This window comes from Rhipicephalus sanguineus, chromosome 4, assembly GCF_013339695.2.
Source record: "Rhipicephalus sanguineus isolate Rsan-2018 chromosome 4, BIME_Rsan_1.4, whole genome shotgun sequence".
NCBI classification, from domain to species: Eukaryota; Metazoa; Arthropoda; class Arachnida; order Ixodida; family Ixodidae; genus Rhipicephalus; species Rhipicephalus sanguineus.
The window spans coordinates 15,876,454-15,894,050 of record NC_051179.1 but is presented as its reverse complement, the minus strand read 5'-3'; the positions used below and the strand labels follow the sequence as shown (position 1 = coordinate 15,894,050).

Genomic DNA, 17,597 nt, shown 5'->3' with positions numbered 1-17,597 from the left:
TACAGTTCTTGCTCCCCGGTATAGTAGCAGCATTCTCCTGGCACAACCACACTCTTAAGGAAAAGTTATGGTATTTGCGAACTTTGAGGTAGTAAATGCTTGTCCCAACATCCATTACCCATGTAGTAACTGTATGTAGTAGGTTATACGCGAATCAATATAAATTTATTTATTTATTTTTTTTAGGGGAGACAGGTAGGTCGCCTTTCGTTACTACCTTTAATGCGTCTACAAATCTACATGCCAATGTCGGGTGTATACAGAGTAACGGAGGGCTCTTCGACAGAATATGGTGTACATACGATGGCTTCTTTCTGCCCATCCGTGGCATGCAGGAAACGCTCACCGAGCGCGGAGTGAGGAACAGGCAAAACCTGCTACGAAACGTTGATTTTTCCCCTCATTTTCTCGCGCATATTTGCGATAATTCGTCGCAGCGCAGCTGCGCGCCTCACGTTTTTTCTTCGCCGATGCGTCGTGTACGGCTGGCAAACGTGTTTATTCAGTTCCATTAATCATCGAGCGACACCGCAGTGCAACAACCATTCTCGCCGAAGGGAAAGCAAACGAAAAGATAATTTGATATCAAGAAATCCGGGACGTCGTGTGCACCGATATAGCCCGAAATGACGGTGTTGTTCCTCTTCTCCTCGCGGCGTTGGCCCGAAAATGCGGCCGCTTCGCATGTGTACGCAGTGACCGCGGGTCGACGGCGATTATTATCCCAGGACAGCTGCTACACATGCGCTGCTGCGGCTGCTGCTGATTTCATTAATTATCGCGCGGCACGCGATTTGCTGCCGACGCATCGGCTGCGTGTACCCGGCCCGACTTCATCGAGCGCCCCGCGATGGTCTCACTCGCTTCGCGGAAGCGACCGGTTCATTCATGAATGGCCCCGTAATACCGATGCGCACTCACCGAGTGGCCGGCGGCAAACGTCCTATTTCAGGGAACGCACAACAAACGCACACAGCGACGGAATCCGGTTCTATCGAACGCCGAGCGGGTGAGCGCGCAAGTTGCGGGGTACACAACGGGGAAAGGTGCCGTACTTACGCGGACGTAAGTGTCCGCCGGTTCGGATGCATCCCTTGTCGACACGCACTGCGGGTTGCGTGAAAGTGCTTACAACGTGATAAATGAACGGTGGCCCGTAAGTATGGGCCTACCTGCCATGTTGCACTAGGAAGGTACTCTGGCACAGCAATCACGGTAAATGGAGAATGCGGAAATCGAATATCGCTCCCTGTGACGCAGCAGGAGGCGCTCCGCGTGAGCTTCTCGCGGATGGGAGAAGTGCTTTACGAAAGGTTACGTGGCGTAACGGTGAGTTTACGACTGGGTTAGCGCGGACTTTCTTTGCCAATAATTCGCTAAACTTTAGAGGGCACCGATAAACTTCACGGGGTCGTGGCGTGCTGCTTCGAGAACTTTTGGACGAAATCGCTGCCGTGTCCTGACGTTGTTGCTTCTGTTATGTAGGGTGCCTTGATGCGCGTTTTGTTGCGCGTTTTGCACACATCGAGGCACACTACTGTTATGGCTCGCCAAGCGTCCTCTTATGGTAAGCTCGTTCACTCTTACCATAAGAACACTGAATACTGTCTTTTTAATAGGTTTTGTCTTTTCATCAGAAGAAGCGTAATTTAGTTCCACTTAAGACCGCATGAACGCGGTAACTTGCTTCACCTCATCGGCGAGTCAGCCGTGGGCCCGTTATTTATCCCGGAGAGCTTCTTCCACGCCGAAACCTCACGCACGCAACGCCGAGCAGCACGGCTTGCGCGTGCAGAAGCGCAGAGTGGCTGCCGCGAGGAGCCGTCAACCACGAAGCTCACCTGCCCGCGAGGCACGCGCGCGTGTCGAAGAACAATTTACGACGTCATTCACCTCGTGGCCCTATTGTCCATTGTCTGCCGACTCCTTGTCGCTTCTCAGGAGCCGCTTATTATCCCCGAATTCTCTTTGAGAGGCTGCGAGGCCATGCGTCTTACTTTAGAACGTTTTAGGCAATCAGTTAGTTGTACGCCTGGCAATTATAATGCCATCACAGCGAGGTGACGATTGCGCGTATGAGCGTCGCGGTTTATAAACTACTCCGTTCTCAACCTGGCTGGAGCGGTGATAGTTATACAGGAACGTTACGTACATATTCTCCTCCTTCCTTCTCATGGTTCTTTTCTTCATTTTTTTTTCACGTTTCTTTATTCGTAGTTCTTCCGCGAGGTCGGCTTTAACCGGATGATTATTAACATGTCCCCTATTTTCTTTCTATTTATTCTTTTACTATAACACCACTGAACCCCCAACCGTGCTTAGGTCGTCGAGTCATGCTTGTCATTAAAGTTCATCATCTCTCTCTAATCGTTCCTTAATCTATTCTCTCCGCCTTCCCCTCGCCTCATCCCTTACGCCCAACCGCTAACCGTTGTCTCCTCGACCGATCTCGCAGCACTTCGAGTGTCCAGGTAAATACGCAGCCTTGGAGAAGACAAGTCCGCTTGTCGAAACGTCAGCTCCAGTGACACCCCGTGTTCAAGAATTTCTCATCTCTTCAAGCTTCCGTCTTTACTTCAATTTCTGCCTCTGCAGGTAAATACGAGGCAGATAAACGGTGTCCCAAGCCATTTCCCGTACTTCCTAGGCAATAACATGCTGCTGCTATTTCTACAACATTTCATCTTGGAAAAAAAGTAAACGAACGGTATGTGAACATCCACAAGCCGTGATCGAGCCGGTGGGAAGCTTGGAATAACATACTATAGCGATTACAGACGGTAACACAAGCACCGCTAACGAGGTTTCCAGCGCAGCGAGCGCCCACGCAGGCAAATTCTCGAGCCGACGGAACGCTGCACTTGCAAACTCAGCGGTGCATTTCAGGATCTGGGTCGAAAAGGGCGACGATCGCTGGCCGCTTCGCTTCCTCCACTCGCGTGCGGCAAGCGTGCGCGACTGGAGGTTATATGCATTACTAACGACGAACTTTACGGTGAACCTTATCGCCCCTCGGATAACAAGGTGCGAACGAGATGGAATGCATCCAGCCAAGCGTTAATTCCGCCTATGCAGAGACTGAGCAGCGTCGTTGTGGAGGCATAGGCAAGAATGCACGTTTGCTCTCCTCGTGCATTTGGAAACGTATTTGACAAAACCCGCTGAGGGGCTACTTCGTAAATATACTCGATGTTATAAATATAGTGCGCCGACGGGCACAACAAAACGCGGAAGACGAGATACAAACAGCTGCAATGCTTTGTGAAGCTGCGGCGCCGCAACGTACACGCTTTTAAGGGTATTATTTTGCTGTACGTATATGACGGGGTGACAAGTGGTAAGAATAGTCGCACGAACCCTTCATCAAATTGTTCGTAACGGCAATAATAAAGCGCGAATAAAGAAGGACGTGTTTGGTACAAAACTTTACATGTGCAGTGGTGGAACAGATAAAAGAGAGAGAAATGTTAAGTGAAAGGCAGGAAGGTCGCCCAGAAGAAATATACCCGGTTTGCTACCCTGCACTGGTGGGGGTGCACAGAAAGGTAGGAAAGGAAAAAAATGAGACATAAGTGTACTTTGCATTAGAGCGTAGGAAGAGACCGCGCGGCGCATGGCGTGACGAAGCTGTAGCGACTACAACATACTTCCGCGAAACTCCATTAAAATAGTTTTTTACGTTGGTGTATAATCGGGGCCAGCGCCTTAAATACCACTAATTTCGAAAGATAGCGCTAGTTTTGCAAAGCACTCGACGATGAAAATGTTTACGCCAGCAACCGAGCGTTCAGAAAAACGCGGCGAAGAAAAAAAAAAAGAAAAGGAAAAGTGCTTCCCCTTCACGTTTTAATTCGTCTATAAAGTAGCGCGCCTTTAAAGACCCTGGATGCTTGGACAAACACTGAAGGGCGTCCGATAATCCTACCGGTTCTTTTAGCGCGCTGGTTCTCCCAAATCGCTTCCTTCTTTTCGCGCACCTTTTGCTTTCTTTTTTTTTCGTTTTGCTTCGCTTACTAAACGCGAGCAAAACTGACTCGCGTAGCGCGGAGAAAGTGCGACTACCGCGTCGCTTACCTCGGCGAACGAATCCGGCTAAATGAAGGAACAGCCCTGCTGTCTCCGTCATCACGCGCGCGAAGAGCATGGCAAAGTAAACAAGCGCGTTGCCGACGCGGAGTCTTATCGGTCGTCCCAGAAGCTCCGGTCGAGGTGTAGTGAACTGGGAAGTCTTCTTGGCGGTCTCTTGAGTTCCCGCGACTCCAAATCTTATCGCCTCTGCAAGATGCGGGGGAGAGAGTCTCACTCGCTTTCTTCGAAAGTGGTGTTGCGTGCGTTCGAGTGTTAAGATGCCTTTAAGGACATTGCGTGACAGATTACGATCGTTGCTGCGCTTGTGTTTGCCTGAATGCGCGTTCACGTTTCGTCGTTCTCTTCTTTCGCTTTAATCTTTTCTACTCTTAGATAATCCCCGCTGTATGTGGCAGTCGACAGGCGCTGCACACACTCTAGAAGGTGTTTAGTACATCGTAAATAATGCTGCTTTGTCCCATATCTAGTACTTCTCGAGGAATAAAAAGGGTTTTATTTTCGGTACACGACACACGACATCGAGTTCACACTTGGGTACGATGAGAGAAACCGAAGCTAAAAACTTCATATTATTTATGGCCACCTCGGGAGCACCGAAATATCCAACTTGAGAGTTTGATCGCTAGAGCTAGTAATGTCCATTTCGAGAAGCGTTGGTTTCTATTAGTCGCAGGTAGCATCATGTTTACTTGTCACAAAAAGTGGCCTGATGTATAAAACTGTATTCGTCCTCCCATAAACGATTCAATGTCACCCATTGAGTGGGAGGTTCATAACTATGGCACAAACAAAGCACCCTTTATACAGCTATACAATGGCGCTAATTAAGTGTTTAGTGTGCACTGCGGGTTACAGCCCGATACGTGGAAGTGAAGCCGGTGTTTATGCAAGCGGCAAGCGCACATATCGGAGTCCTATACAGCGATAACGCGTAGATATTGTCACCTGTCTTATCTCGAGCCGTACACACGGTTTTCTTAATTCAACGCTAAAAATCTGCGCCCTCGAACTTCGGTCACCATAAAGGCAGTGCTCCAGCATGTGGATTTCGAATCGTTAAGGCCGCTCTTAAGGAAACACATGGAACAGATGCTGGCATGAACATCCGCATGGCGGAAGTACCTGCTTTATTTAAAAGTGGCCGCGAAGAGACAATTGGATATGTGTGCTTCACTACATAGCGTTTGGAATGTTCTGGCGAACAATAAAAAAAATCACAGCATATCCACGGAGTGAATGATGATGAGTGGGCGAAGGTGCGGAGGTTCATCGATAAACCGTGAATCTTCCGTGAATTCTGCCCAGTACATCATCACCGACGTGAGATCGGGCGCGTTTATACTAAAGGTTCGATGAGTTATGACGACTTGCAGCTCACTTTAATTTTACATGTACGCTGTGAATTTTCATTGTTTAGAAAACCATTGCTTTAGAAAACATCTGGCGTCTTTCGTTAAGCAGCTGGCGTCTTTTCGTTTTGCTTTAGAAACATCTGGCGTCTTTCGTTGGTTTATTTCATCAATCAACGGCGTTTTGAACAAAATTTTTATTGTTTAATCACGCACAGGAGAAATCTCACCAGGCACTACCTTGGAGGTAAACAATGGCTGCTAATGGGAATGAGAGACAGAAGAAGTCGGCTTTTAGCTAACACTTACACTTCTACTTCTACTAACGTTTCCTACTGGAACATGCCAATGGCTGCTAATGGGGAATGAGAGACAGAAGAATTCGGCTTTTAGTTAACGCGCACGCTGCGAATTTTTTATTGTTCAACAACGCACAGGAAAAATCTCCCACCGGCACCACCTTGGAGGTGAAAGCGTAAGACTGGTTACGCACTACGACTACTACGACTACGACTACGAGGGACGAACGGGTGCCGCCTTAAGGAGCTTCGCCCCTAAAATATGACAGGTAGAAACTGCCACGACGAGGCTTCTTGCTATAGTGTGTTGCACACATTTTCAAATGTCTTTGCGGGATGCATTGACATTGACATTGACATTTTGCGTTGATAGAAGACTGGTACTGACAGACTGGGAAGACTGTGTCACGGGCTTGAAGCAACGACCTGCCTTTCTGTAATGAAACCTCTCTGTCTCTTGAAACAACGAATTCCAGACAGGGAGAGTTTTTTAGGATGCATTACCTCACCGCACCATGAAGAACAACAGCTAAGCGTGCCCACACGGCTGCCTTGAGTTTCCTGCTCAAGCACGAAGTTGAGATTGTGCCAAAGCAAAACGGGGAGTTCTTCCGAATTAATTTATGCAACAGTAGCGAAAACAAGCGTTCTTTCTCGTTCCCTCTCCCGTGTCGCTTGTCGTGCTGCTAACGAAAGATGCGACGTTGCCAACATTCTCGCGTTCTTCCACCCTAACGGAACAAAAGACCGTGCTGCTTTCATCCTGGCTAATTCAAGACAACGCAAGCAATTAAAACGAGAAAAAGAAATAAAGACAGGGGGACCTGACGTCACCTCCTCCAAAACTCTGCCAACTGTTATCCAGGGACGAGACTATGTGCGTCGTCGTGTCACATAAGTGCTTTCGTTCTTTCGCTTTGCTTCACACTACACCGCAGGGTAAACAAAATATATAAACGAAAAAAGAGGAATTCTTCGAGGGTCTCGTTAAGGGACATTATTTGTTGTTTTAACTGTAGTGTAATCATTACGACCTATATTGAACGGAATTAAAGTGGACGGAAAGCACCCGTTTTTTCGGTGGGATCCGAGCCCACACCCTTCGAATTATGTGCATTAGTGGGGACGGACAGAGGTTCACAAACCAAAAAACACCGTCGTGCGCCCTTGTTCTGCTCTTCGTCTTCGCTGTGGCATCGTTTTCGAGCGAGCGTTCGAGCCTGAAGATGATCTACACGCTGACGTCACCAAAGCTACGAGCGATGCTGAAGGCGCGGTCGCGCACTTGTGTATAATTTGACTACTAAAGGAAGGAAGAAAGAAAATAGCGGAACCCGATGACATCACTGGAAATCCCGACGGGCAACGCTGTATCGACCGCAACAAAATTGAGGAACTTCGGAGTCATTGTGAACGAAGTTTTGTGGCAGCTTTTTCATGCGTTATAAAATGTAAGCGTGCACCTTCGTGGCACTTATTTATTCGTTAATTCTTTCGAGAGACGATGTCAGCTTAGTCCGCGATAATAAACATATAAACAACGTTTGCACAGCGCGTTTCCACTCTACACTGTTTGGAAATCGAGGTACACTAAGAATCCCGGCCACGTAAAAATAAGTTTATTATTATTATTATTATTATTATTATTATTATTATTATTATTATTATTATTATTATTATTATTATTATTATTATTATTATTATTATTATTATAAACAAGCACGTCAACTCTATGACGTGTTTGTAAAGTTAGGACGACGACATAAAACAAGCAACCCGTCTGCTGCTTTTATTTCACACGCATTTCGAACAAACGGGCAAGAATAACCCGCTTCGTTCTGTGTGACATGCGCCATGATGAAGTGTAGCTTAGCTCGCGTAGGCGGGGCTCGTAAATAAAAAAAGTAAACTTAATAAAGGCTTTGTCTCAGTTTGTTCTAGCTGTGTACACGTGCATACTGGTGGTGATCGGACAGGAGTCGCGTGACGGGATACTTGGTACAAATTACGTCGAGGAATAGTAATTTTATACGCCTTTTTTTTTGTAGACATATATTCACTTTAGGACGTTAAATCCCAGCAATTATTAGTAGTCATATACACTGCTACACTAGTGCGCATAAATAGGAACTTAAATGGCAGGATATCTCCTTTAGTATTTTTGTACGCACTTGAGTTGAGCAGGCATTTGCAGTAATTTCCTGGGCTGTTTCCATTCGCACAAGGTTAGACCTGCCACCACGCGGCATTACGAAACGGCCTTAGTGATGACCGGCCGTTGTGGCTCATTCGAACCACTGCCATTATGCAACGGTGGGACCAAACATTGCTTCGCAGCTTCCCTCTCCTAATCCCTTTCTCTCTTTCTTCGCTTTATCTCTGCATCTCGCATTTTACCTTTCGCAATCTTCTTAAAAGTATCCCAACTCGGTTAAAGTCGACAGAAGATGGATCCTTAATACTTTGCTAAAAAGTTCTTATTTCTGCGTTTTCTTTTTACGTCATTATTTAGTCACTACTAGAACCGAAAGCTATCATTGGCCTGTTTCCGCGTTCGTCCAAACAGTGCGCATTAACAAGAACAACATTTATAAAAAAGAGTGAGGAGAAGCAGCGTGGTTGCGCTATAAAGTACCAGAGGTACATCAATGCTTACATTGCCTTGGTTACACCACAACTAACTTGTGCGCTTCACCCACCAGCGTTGGTTTAAACATTTCGACCATTCTCAATGACGCCTCGTAGCAATGTTGTGAGTCCTTCGCTGTTGGATACTCATTTTATTCAATGTGGATCATCACAGTGTACTATGAAATCGGCGATAATGTTGTACTTCGAGAGAACTCTCTTGAGATGCCTACAACAGTTGACGCATCTATATATATTTATGATATACATTATAATTTGCGTCATGTGGTACGGTAAGGCGCTATTACTACGCTTCCGAGTCGGGCTGTCATGCAGAAACATATTTACCGGTTAGCTTCTGCTTTCTCCTAGTTCAGGTTAGCGAAACTGGGCGCTACGTTGCAATGAGCCTTCGCGCACCTTCCTTCCCTTCTTTTTTTTTTTGAAATTATTTTATCTCAATCGCTTTCTCGGTCACATTTACGTATTGTGGACTGCGCTTGGAAACTGCGCGGCTCCTCCCTGAGGATCATCGATTGGACTATAGCTTGGTCATGAATGAATAATTTCGAAATGGCCGAACAGGAAGACGCAGAAGCGCGAGTAATCGACGTACACTCACAAAGCGGGCACCGGGGCCTACGTTCCTCCACGCCCGTCTTCGTGCTGCCACTCCGTCTTTAAAATTACTGCTTCCTGCGCGCGGGGCTTGCAAAACCCGACTTCGCGAAGCCATTACGTTATACATATAAACAAAATCCCCCCTAACGCAGGCAGAAACCGCAGCTTTGACAAAGGGTCTCTTCACGGCCCATTTAAACTATCCCGTCAGAAGCGAGTGCCGGCGCAGTGTGTACTCTCGGCGACGGCGGGATTTCATTCGTTCGCACGCGCCTTTTGCTGCATCCGAGCAGAACCGATCCAGCGGAGACGGTCTTTTCTAAACGACCGCCCTAATCGTCGGCTCTTTCTCTTCCGGCCATGGAAGGTCGTTCTCTTCGCCCATGAATTAAAGACGCGCGCTTCGGCGACACACCGCACTTCCCAGAAAGACACGGCGACGCAGTCCGGCTGCTCAGGAAGTTTGTGCAACTTCGCTCTGGAAAAACGGTCCGCACCCTTCCGTGACTCTCGGTAGTGAGGAAACGGAATTCGCACTGCAAGCGAGATATTTCGCGTTTGACGTGGCGAGGGAAGCCTCTCCATTTTTTAGACTTGTACGCACACCATGCGATATACACCATGCGGTGCACTCGTACGTACACCGTGTGGTGTACGTACACCATGCGGTTTCGTCGCTACGCTGTGTGCATTGTGTATGCGCCGTGAAATGGAGATGCGCGTGCGGAGCGCCCTGCTTCGTCATGTCGCGAAAGCGAGCAGGGCCTGAGAAAGAAAGTATGCGTCGAAGCACGTTACCGCGCAACCAGCGAGAAATCGCTCTCCGGTGACGAAACGCTGTCATCAAAACCTGCGCTCCTGTTGGAGCGTGAAGGCAGAACCCAACGTCGAAACGACGCAGCTTATACGCTTTCTGCTATCTACGCCTGCAGATCTAAAGCCAAGAGACACGGCGGCGCCGAAAACAGGATATAGCGAAATCAGAGTTCCAGCGAAAGAATTACATTTCCTCAACGAAGAACTTTCCGGCTGTCGATGCGTGATTGAACACGTAATCTGACATTGAAGAAACCGTCGCACTCGCCCTTTCACTGATGGTTGCAGTGAGCGCTGATATATAGGAGTATATTTATGCCGTGCTTAAACTTTTACGCTCTGCGGGTTTGCCCTAATGGCCTACAAGTGGCAGGCACCTGGTTTGTCGCTTATCGATGGCTGCCGTGATTGCCCAACGACAGTGCCAATGCCAGTCAAAATCACTCGTACTAGCGAAAATGTGCGTTGATTCGACAAGTTATTGTCTAAAGCTGCCGCTCTCGACTCCGCAGCGCTGGAGTGATTTTAGTCTGAGAAAGAATACGATACAGAGGTCGGGTGCAGTGACGTCTCACCAGCGCCCAGACTAAAGTCGAATAAGTGCCGTGTTTTGAAAACGCAAATGGGCGCGAAAGTTTCCAGCCTTCCGCAGGCTGTTAGGGGCACTTCAAAGTGCAATGAAGTGGTCTCCTCGCAGTCATCACCATTATGTGTGGTTCAAATCACCAATGATGCGGCTGTACTCGGCCTACCTATTTCCTTGACCCATGAAGGAGACCATTTACAGCATTACGCAAATATAAACGGAATTTCTGGATCGCGAACATACGGAAGACAAGGGTAGACGAAACAAGCCAAAACTCTGTCCCATTGATTGACAGTGTAGGTTGTGCAAGGCCAAAACAAATCACTTTTTAAAAGGTAACTACTAAAACAATACGGGTAGCCTTCTTCTATACTGTCAAGTTTCCTTCAGTGATCAAAGGATGTTTCAAAAGCTAGCCTCCCTGTCCAGTGCTGAAGGCTGCAGTTGCACGCTTGTAATGGTGCCTGCATTGTGTTCGCATTTCGTGGCGTGCTCTCACTCAACATGCTCGCGCGCATACACGCTGTTGATGCTAAAGCAGCTATGTGCCCTTGACTCAAGAGTACAGCGTGCTTACTCCGACGTCGTTCGTGCGAGTGTTTCTAATATTTGAACGCCAAACACATTCAGTTCCACGCAGCACCGGCAGATCTCACTTTCCCGCAAGCAGACTTCACCTACATGCAAGAGAAAGCGACTTGACGTCAAGTATGGAGTGCAATGCACGAAGCGGTGCGCATTTGACCCTTCTGGGACAACAGCTTGAGACACGTTAAAATAAGGCGCCCGATAGGCTCCAATGTTGCGGTTAGCGCAACCGGTTCGCGACTCTACTGTAGAAGCTGTAAAGAAGTCCCGGTTAGGAAATGCATGCCGGAGGCGAATACCCGGAAAAATGAATGAATCCCTACTACAAATGACATACACGGATTTCAGACACCGTAAGCTTGCGGCCTGTTTGGCCGGTCATGTCACTGTTGTTGACGAACGCGCCGTGACCTTCCGTCACTCTCGAACATGACAGTACTCACGAGTTCGAGAAAAAGGTCTAAGGTTACTTTGCGGCATAGTTTTTTCCGGCCATGGACATAAAATCGTGCGTAGTTAATTCCCATGCGTTCAATTCCCATGGGACTAGTGACTAGAGTGAAAGTGTCTCTGCATAGTGCCGCCACTCACCAGAGCATCCGCATCCGAGACCTCCGTTGCCGGGCGCGCCTCGGACGTCGTCGCCACGGTCATCGTCATCAGCAGCAGCAGCTGGAAGGCGGCCTGCCGCGTCCTCCGCGCTGACGGGCCGCTCCGCCGGCACCTCTGGCCGACGGGACCCTGCATTTGCCTAAGTCTAGCGGCGCGGCGTCCCTCTCTGCTGTCGTCGACTCGGTCGGCCAGCGTGCGCCATGCCTCAAGCTAGAAGCCCACTTCCCCGCGTGTCGTCCCGTTTCGCGCGCACATCTTCGTCCCAGCAGCGGCGACGGACGCACGCACCCGCGCTCTCCTCCGTCGACGCCCAGGCGACCGGCTCCGGCGGAGGCTTGCGAGTCTCTCGTCCGCAGGCGGCAGTCGGCTGCGCGCACAGGCGCCGGCGCGGGACCCTCATCGCTTTTCGGCCATGGGCGGGGCTTGACGTCACCGTGACGTCAGCCATCACTCGCGCGCGCCCTTTGAAACTTCGATCGCGTCTCAGCTTTCCCGGAGGTGTACGGCCTTCGACAATGTGGGCACACGCAACTTTTCTGACGACCCTAAAGTCCTTAAAGATTAGCGACTCTGTGTACACATCGGTATTGGATTATTTCACTGGCAAGTCTGCGTCCACGATGACGAGTTACGGTGACGCGACTTCCAAAGTGTTTTCTGGGGGCCTCCAAACAGAGAACTCCTATTTTGAACTCTGTTTACCAGCGCAGTTTACTAAATATTATCATTTCTCATATTTACGTTTCTCTCACTACCTTTAGAACCTCGGTGTGATACTTTGAGGCCATATTTTTCGAATATAGGCGTTCGATTATAGGAGGGGCGGCCGGCCACACCTAATCATTCAAGGACGGCGCCTAGTCTTCCCTATACTCTACTAAGTTGGATCTGTCCCGTAATTGTTTAATGTGCAGGGTTATGGCCTTACAGGTTCCTGACGACAATGGCAGCCGAGGACGTGTTTACTTCCCCCCTTTCCCGCAGAAAGCCGTGAACCAGAGGCAGGTCGTTGTGAGCACCGCGTCATTGCTTCAGTTCAGCTTTTGCATCCTTCGCGAAGCTTGTTTTCTTTCGTACTCGACCAGTGGCGCAGTGTATGCGTGAAGGGTGTGTGTGCGGTAAAACTTTGCTCCCGCTAATGGAGAACCTTGCGAACGCCTGCCAATACCGGTGAAAACGTTCATCTGCAATCCCACTTTCAGGTGAACATCATTAACCGTATGAAAATAGATTGCTCCTACGCGAAGTCTGCAGGGTCTATAGAAACATGATATGCGGAATCGTGTTAACGGGATTCCACGCCACCAATCATGCCAAGAACGAGTTCTTTGAAAGTGCGCTTCCCCACACTTATTCGCCGCCTTAAGTGGCAGCGCTATAAAAGTGCATGGACTGACGACACTTTTCCAATTCGCCCATCACCCCCGTACTACATCCTCGCTGTTTTTTGCGAGCGTATGCCCTCCGCTCAATAGTTTCGTGAGCGGGAGGCCGGCCATCTTGAGTAGGGCATCATATTCAAACGGAAAATCACACTTCGAATATTTCGCGTATCCGCTATCGCCGCGTGGTATATCGGCAATCATCGATAACTTCCTTGCTAATTATACTCTAACCTAGCTGTGTACTCTGTCTGGATCCCAAAAGCACCGATATCGCGTATTACCGCAAAGTATTGCGGCGCGCGCACTAGTTCACGCTTTGGAGGAATAAAAAATATCACGCAGATCTGACAAATTTTGTTAGCATCATTATCAACCGGTATTCAAGGCCACATGTTTCTTGTAATTTCGTGTTTGTGCAGAATTTTTTTTTGTAAAAACGTTGCAGTCAGAGTTCGGCACTTAAAGGGACCCTCTAACACTTTTCCAGACCTCACTGTTTTACATTTTTTACTTGCGGGTTGCGTAGATCGAAGGCTGAAGAGATTAGTGCAGCAAGAACGGCAGCGATAGGAGCACGCAGTCCGAAGTTATTCAGCCTAGAACACTCAAAATACAATAAAATGAAGGCCTACCCTCAACTTCATTTTCTCACCTGACCACGTTTCACTCGCCCTGTGACGTTTGATGGCGCCCAAATGAAATTAACTGAAAGATCCTACGTACGGGAAGCTTGCATACAATGTTGCCCATTCTTTCCAACGTAATGATGACGCCGTTGCGATAGTAACAAACAATGTGAACTTTTTATGTTATGGGTGGACATTTCGTTTGTGTGAGTATTTGTGTTTTATAAACTTCTGTGTTGAGCGGACAGTTTTTTGTATTGGCGAACTGGGACTGAGCGCGTGAGTGCCGTTGTGTAGTTTTGTGCTTGTTCCATACTTCGCGACGGCTACTCGTATGCTAGAGAAGAAGAGTAGCCGGCCCCACGCATTGGCACCAACCTCTACTTATATACAATTAATAAAAAAAAGAATCACTGTACTTTCCTATACATGTCTTCCTTGTACAAATGGCGTTTGTTCCTTAATATATATTTTCGCTTAGACTGTAGCATTATATTAGAGCGTTGGCAGTAAGTACTCAGATGAGCTAAAGTACAGGTATGCGTAAACAATTACCCTGAAACTCACTGCTTTTCGCTTCACGACGATGCTTCGAAACTTCACATGAACGCCGATCAATCTTCTTTGTGGCAGCGGCAACTCTCGCTCTCGGAGCGAGGGGAGCGCTGTGGTAGTTTTTATTCATCTAATTATTCGCCACACACCACTCTCTTTCTCGATCATTGTTTGATGAGAAATCGTTGAACAGGGAATGTCACCGTGCTTAAACGTAGCTTTGCTGCTCGTCTATGCACATTCTCTATGCAAACGTCTAGCGTCGTTTATAGTATAACCCGTTGTGGAGCAAAATATTTCTTCTTCTTAAAACGGGAAGACAGGTGTATTAATCGTCGCTTTTCACTCACTTTTCAGGCAACAGTACAGAGTAAACAAGAATAAAGTAAACAACAATAAAGTAAAGTAAATAACAATAACGTAAGCGAGAAAAGATATCAACACGCATTGTGTACGCAAAGACAATTCAAAAGTGCACAAAGGAGATTGTAACACGAATACCAGTAACGTAAGTACGGTTCAGTAAAAGCGGCAGTTATCCATCGAGAGGTGTAATAAAAAAGTCCAGCTACCCCTCTCGTTTATCTTTTGTTGAATTCTCTTTTATTCAGTGCTTTACCTCGCCGCTCTCGAGTGCTTCTTTTTACGTATCTACGCCCCATCTCTTCTGTATACATGTCATTATTTTCATCTTCTTTTTCTTGTCATTCTTTCTTTTTTACTTAGGCGTAGAAAAAATGGCAAGTTAGGTCACTTTATAGTCGGCTATACCAAATACACCACTCGCCAAAGAATATTCATCTCTCTCATTGCCTGCTGATTCTGTATTCAAAACACAGCGGCATCCTGAAGCGGCAGCCCATTCCAATAAATTTCATTTGACTGAGTGGGCCGCTCTCCGCGGCGCGCGACGCGTGCGACGGGGTAACTGTAAAACGCTCTCTTCGAAATACACGGTATAGTGCCCCCGGCCGTGACCGGTCAGCCCGCGGACTCCATTGTGTTCCGATGATTAAATATGACCGCCTATTTCTTATACGGATTCACGGAAGTAGCTGCCAACATAAGTTTTGTTTTGTGACATCGTCAGCATGCATTCGCTGTAAAGCCATTCTCTCACCTGGATTGAATATGCATGCATGCAAACGCCGCCACCTCCTCGTCACTTCCTGTTCTCTTGTTCACTACCATTAACACCTTAATCGGTGCTACCGGACGAATATAATTGTTGCCTTCCTCTTCCTTGTCGGAGCATCGTACGTAAGGCTGTGACGTAACCTGCGTGCTTCTTAAGAAAGGACCAGCTGGGCTCTGGACATTTTGCAGGCTCGGCCGAGCTCGGAATTGCACGCTTAATTCGGCATTTTCGTGCTCTATCGGAAGATACAGGCCACCGAACGATGACCGCACCATCTATCCGTGTCGAGATTTCGCGTCAAACCAAATACCCAGCCAATATCCTAATGGACAAGCCCGGTGAAATGCAGAGAAGTTGACGCGTAGCTAGTGCGCCTACGAGGAGATAAAACACCCCCTTTATTTACATTTTTCGGAGCCTTATACGTTAACGAAACCTCCATGATTATGAGGTCCGACGCCGGGTTACATCTGACCGCCTGATATTCTCTAACGTGCATTTAACTGGAAGTACACAGGCGTTCTTGCATTCTATCCCTCTTTGAAATCGAACCCGCGGCGCGCCCTCGTGTTTAGAGCTGCACACCATCGAGCCGACCACGGCGTATTTAACGTCGCCTTCTAGGATACGAAATGATGATCGATATGAGGATCAAAATTAAACATTTAGCAGATGTCTGCTTGGTCTGGGGTAGCAGAATTTAAAGGAAATGTGAAAACTCCAACCAATATTTATTTTTAAAAACCCGACGTTTCAAAGTCTGACCGGCTTCTTCTTCAGGTGCGAGAAGGCCCGAGACGTGCAGCGCTGATATACGCACCTCGGGCCTTCTTCTCCCCGAAGAAGCCGGTCAGGCTTTGAAACGTCGGGTTTTTAAAAATAAATATTGGTTGGAGTTTTCACATTTCCTTTAAATTCCGCATCGATATAGCACGAAGTATTGCGATTTTCCTGCCAATGCCAGTCAACGCACCAGCGATCCGTAAAATGTCGCCATCTCGTGCTGCGACTTGAGCCTTCACGGATGGGTTCCATGACACCACGGATCGACCGGCCACACCTGGGACTTATTACGCCGAGATAGAACCCCTTCCCGGAGGCAGCGATAAGCGACTGACGCCTCCTGCTAATAATTAGCATCGACCGCGCGTCGGAAACGATTCCTAGCGCGACGAACCGGGCCCAAATTGTTTCCATCGGTCGCGTTCTCGCGAGGAGCGAGCGACCGCTCTCGAGAACAACATCGCGAGGCAATCCGAGAGAAGCCACGCACAGCGGGAGCGGTGACGGGTTCCAGACGCGCACCATATGCGACAACAACCTGCCTTGCGCCACGTTCGGAATAACGACCTCCGCAAGATCGGTGCGCTCTCATTCGCACTCACGGTCACGTCCACTTGTGCTCACGGGTGAAAAATGAGTGTGAGTTAGCGCAAGCGTGAGTAAGTGCGCCTGTTCTCGGTTAATGCTTGAGCATGCGCCGCTGCGTAGCCCTGCGCCCCACTGCAACTGCGGATGAATTGCGTCGTTGCCGTGTCTCTCGTGACTATATGTTTATACTCGCACACCTCGTTCTTCGAGTGGCGTGCGAAATTTTTCAAAACTTCATTTCAAATCTTCAGATTCCGATGTCTTAATTTTCTGTGAGCATTAGATGCCTCATCAAACGTGAGAAGTGACCGTCAGCGGTGGCGGCTTCAACACGAGGGATGCAAGAAGTCATCATGTGATGACGCCAGCCTATACGACGCCATCATGACGTCACAGGTCGCCATAATTTGTGACGTCAGCATTACGTCACACTGACGTGCATAACGTGACGTCATATGATGACGCCATCACACGATACCGTCGCTTGGTCAAAGGTGGGCCGATCCCGGAGGCACTGCAAAACCGCGTGACGTGCAGAAAGCTTGCATGCCACCGATCCCGGAGGCACTTCAAAACCACGTTACGTGCACTGAGCTTTCGGATGCGGGATTAGTGCAATCGACTGAGAAGAAAAAGAAGATAGCTTTCACCTTCGAGTCGTGTTAGGCAAATACATAAGGGGCCGTGTGAGTTTTTTTGTTCTTCTTTTTTTTTCTTTTTTGTAATGCGTTACTACGGCGGTGACCGAAATCAGCAGCTGTGTGATGGTATATTGTTGGCGAAACAATATTACCACTGCGACAATGCGCATATGTTTGTTTAAGCGGCGCCTATACTCGAGGCAAGCAAGCACGTCCACTCTTCGCACAAGATGCACGGAAAGAGACTTCCCGTACTCTTTATATCGTGTGCGTGCGGTGGCCTCAGATAAAGC

The 17,597-nt window shown here is 48.2% G+C and overlaps 1 protein-coding gene across 1 annotated transcript in view; it reads right to left on the bottom strand.

Annotated features, from left to right (window-relative positions):
- Positions 1–11,951, bottom strand: part of LOC119389483 (matrix metalloproteinase-2) — a 208,042-nt gene extending 196,091 nt beyond the window's left edge. The window contains exon 1 of the mRNA XM_037656768.2: positions 11,568–11,951. Coding sequence (XP_037512696.1) covers positions 11,568–11,723 — 156 coding nt within the window. The 5' untranslated portion in view covers positions 11,724–11,951. The remainder of the gene's footprint in view (positions 1–11,567) is intronic.
- Positions 11,952–17,597: the final 5,646 nt, after the last annotated feature.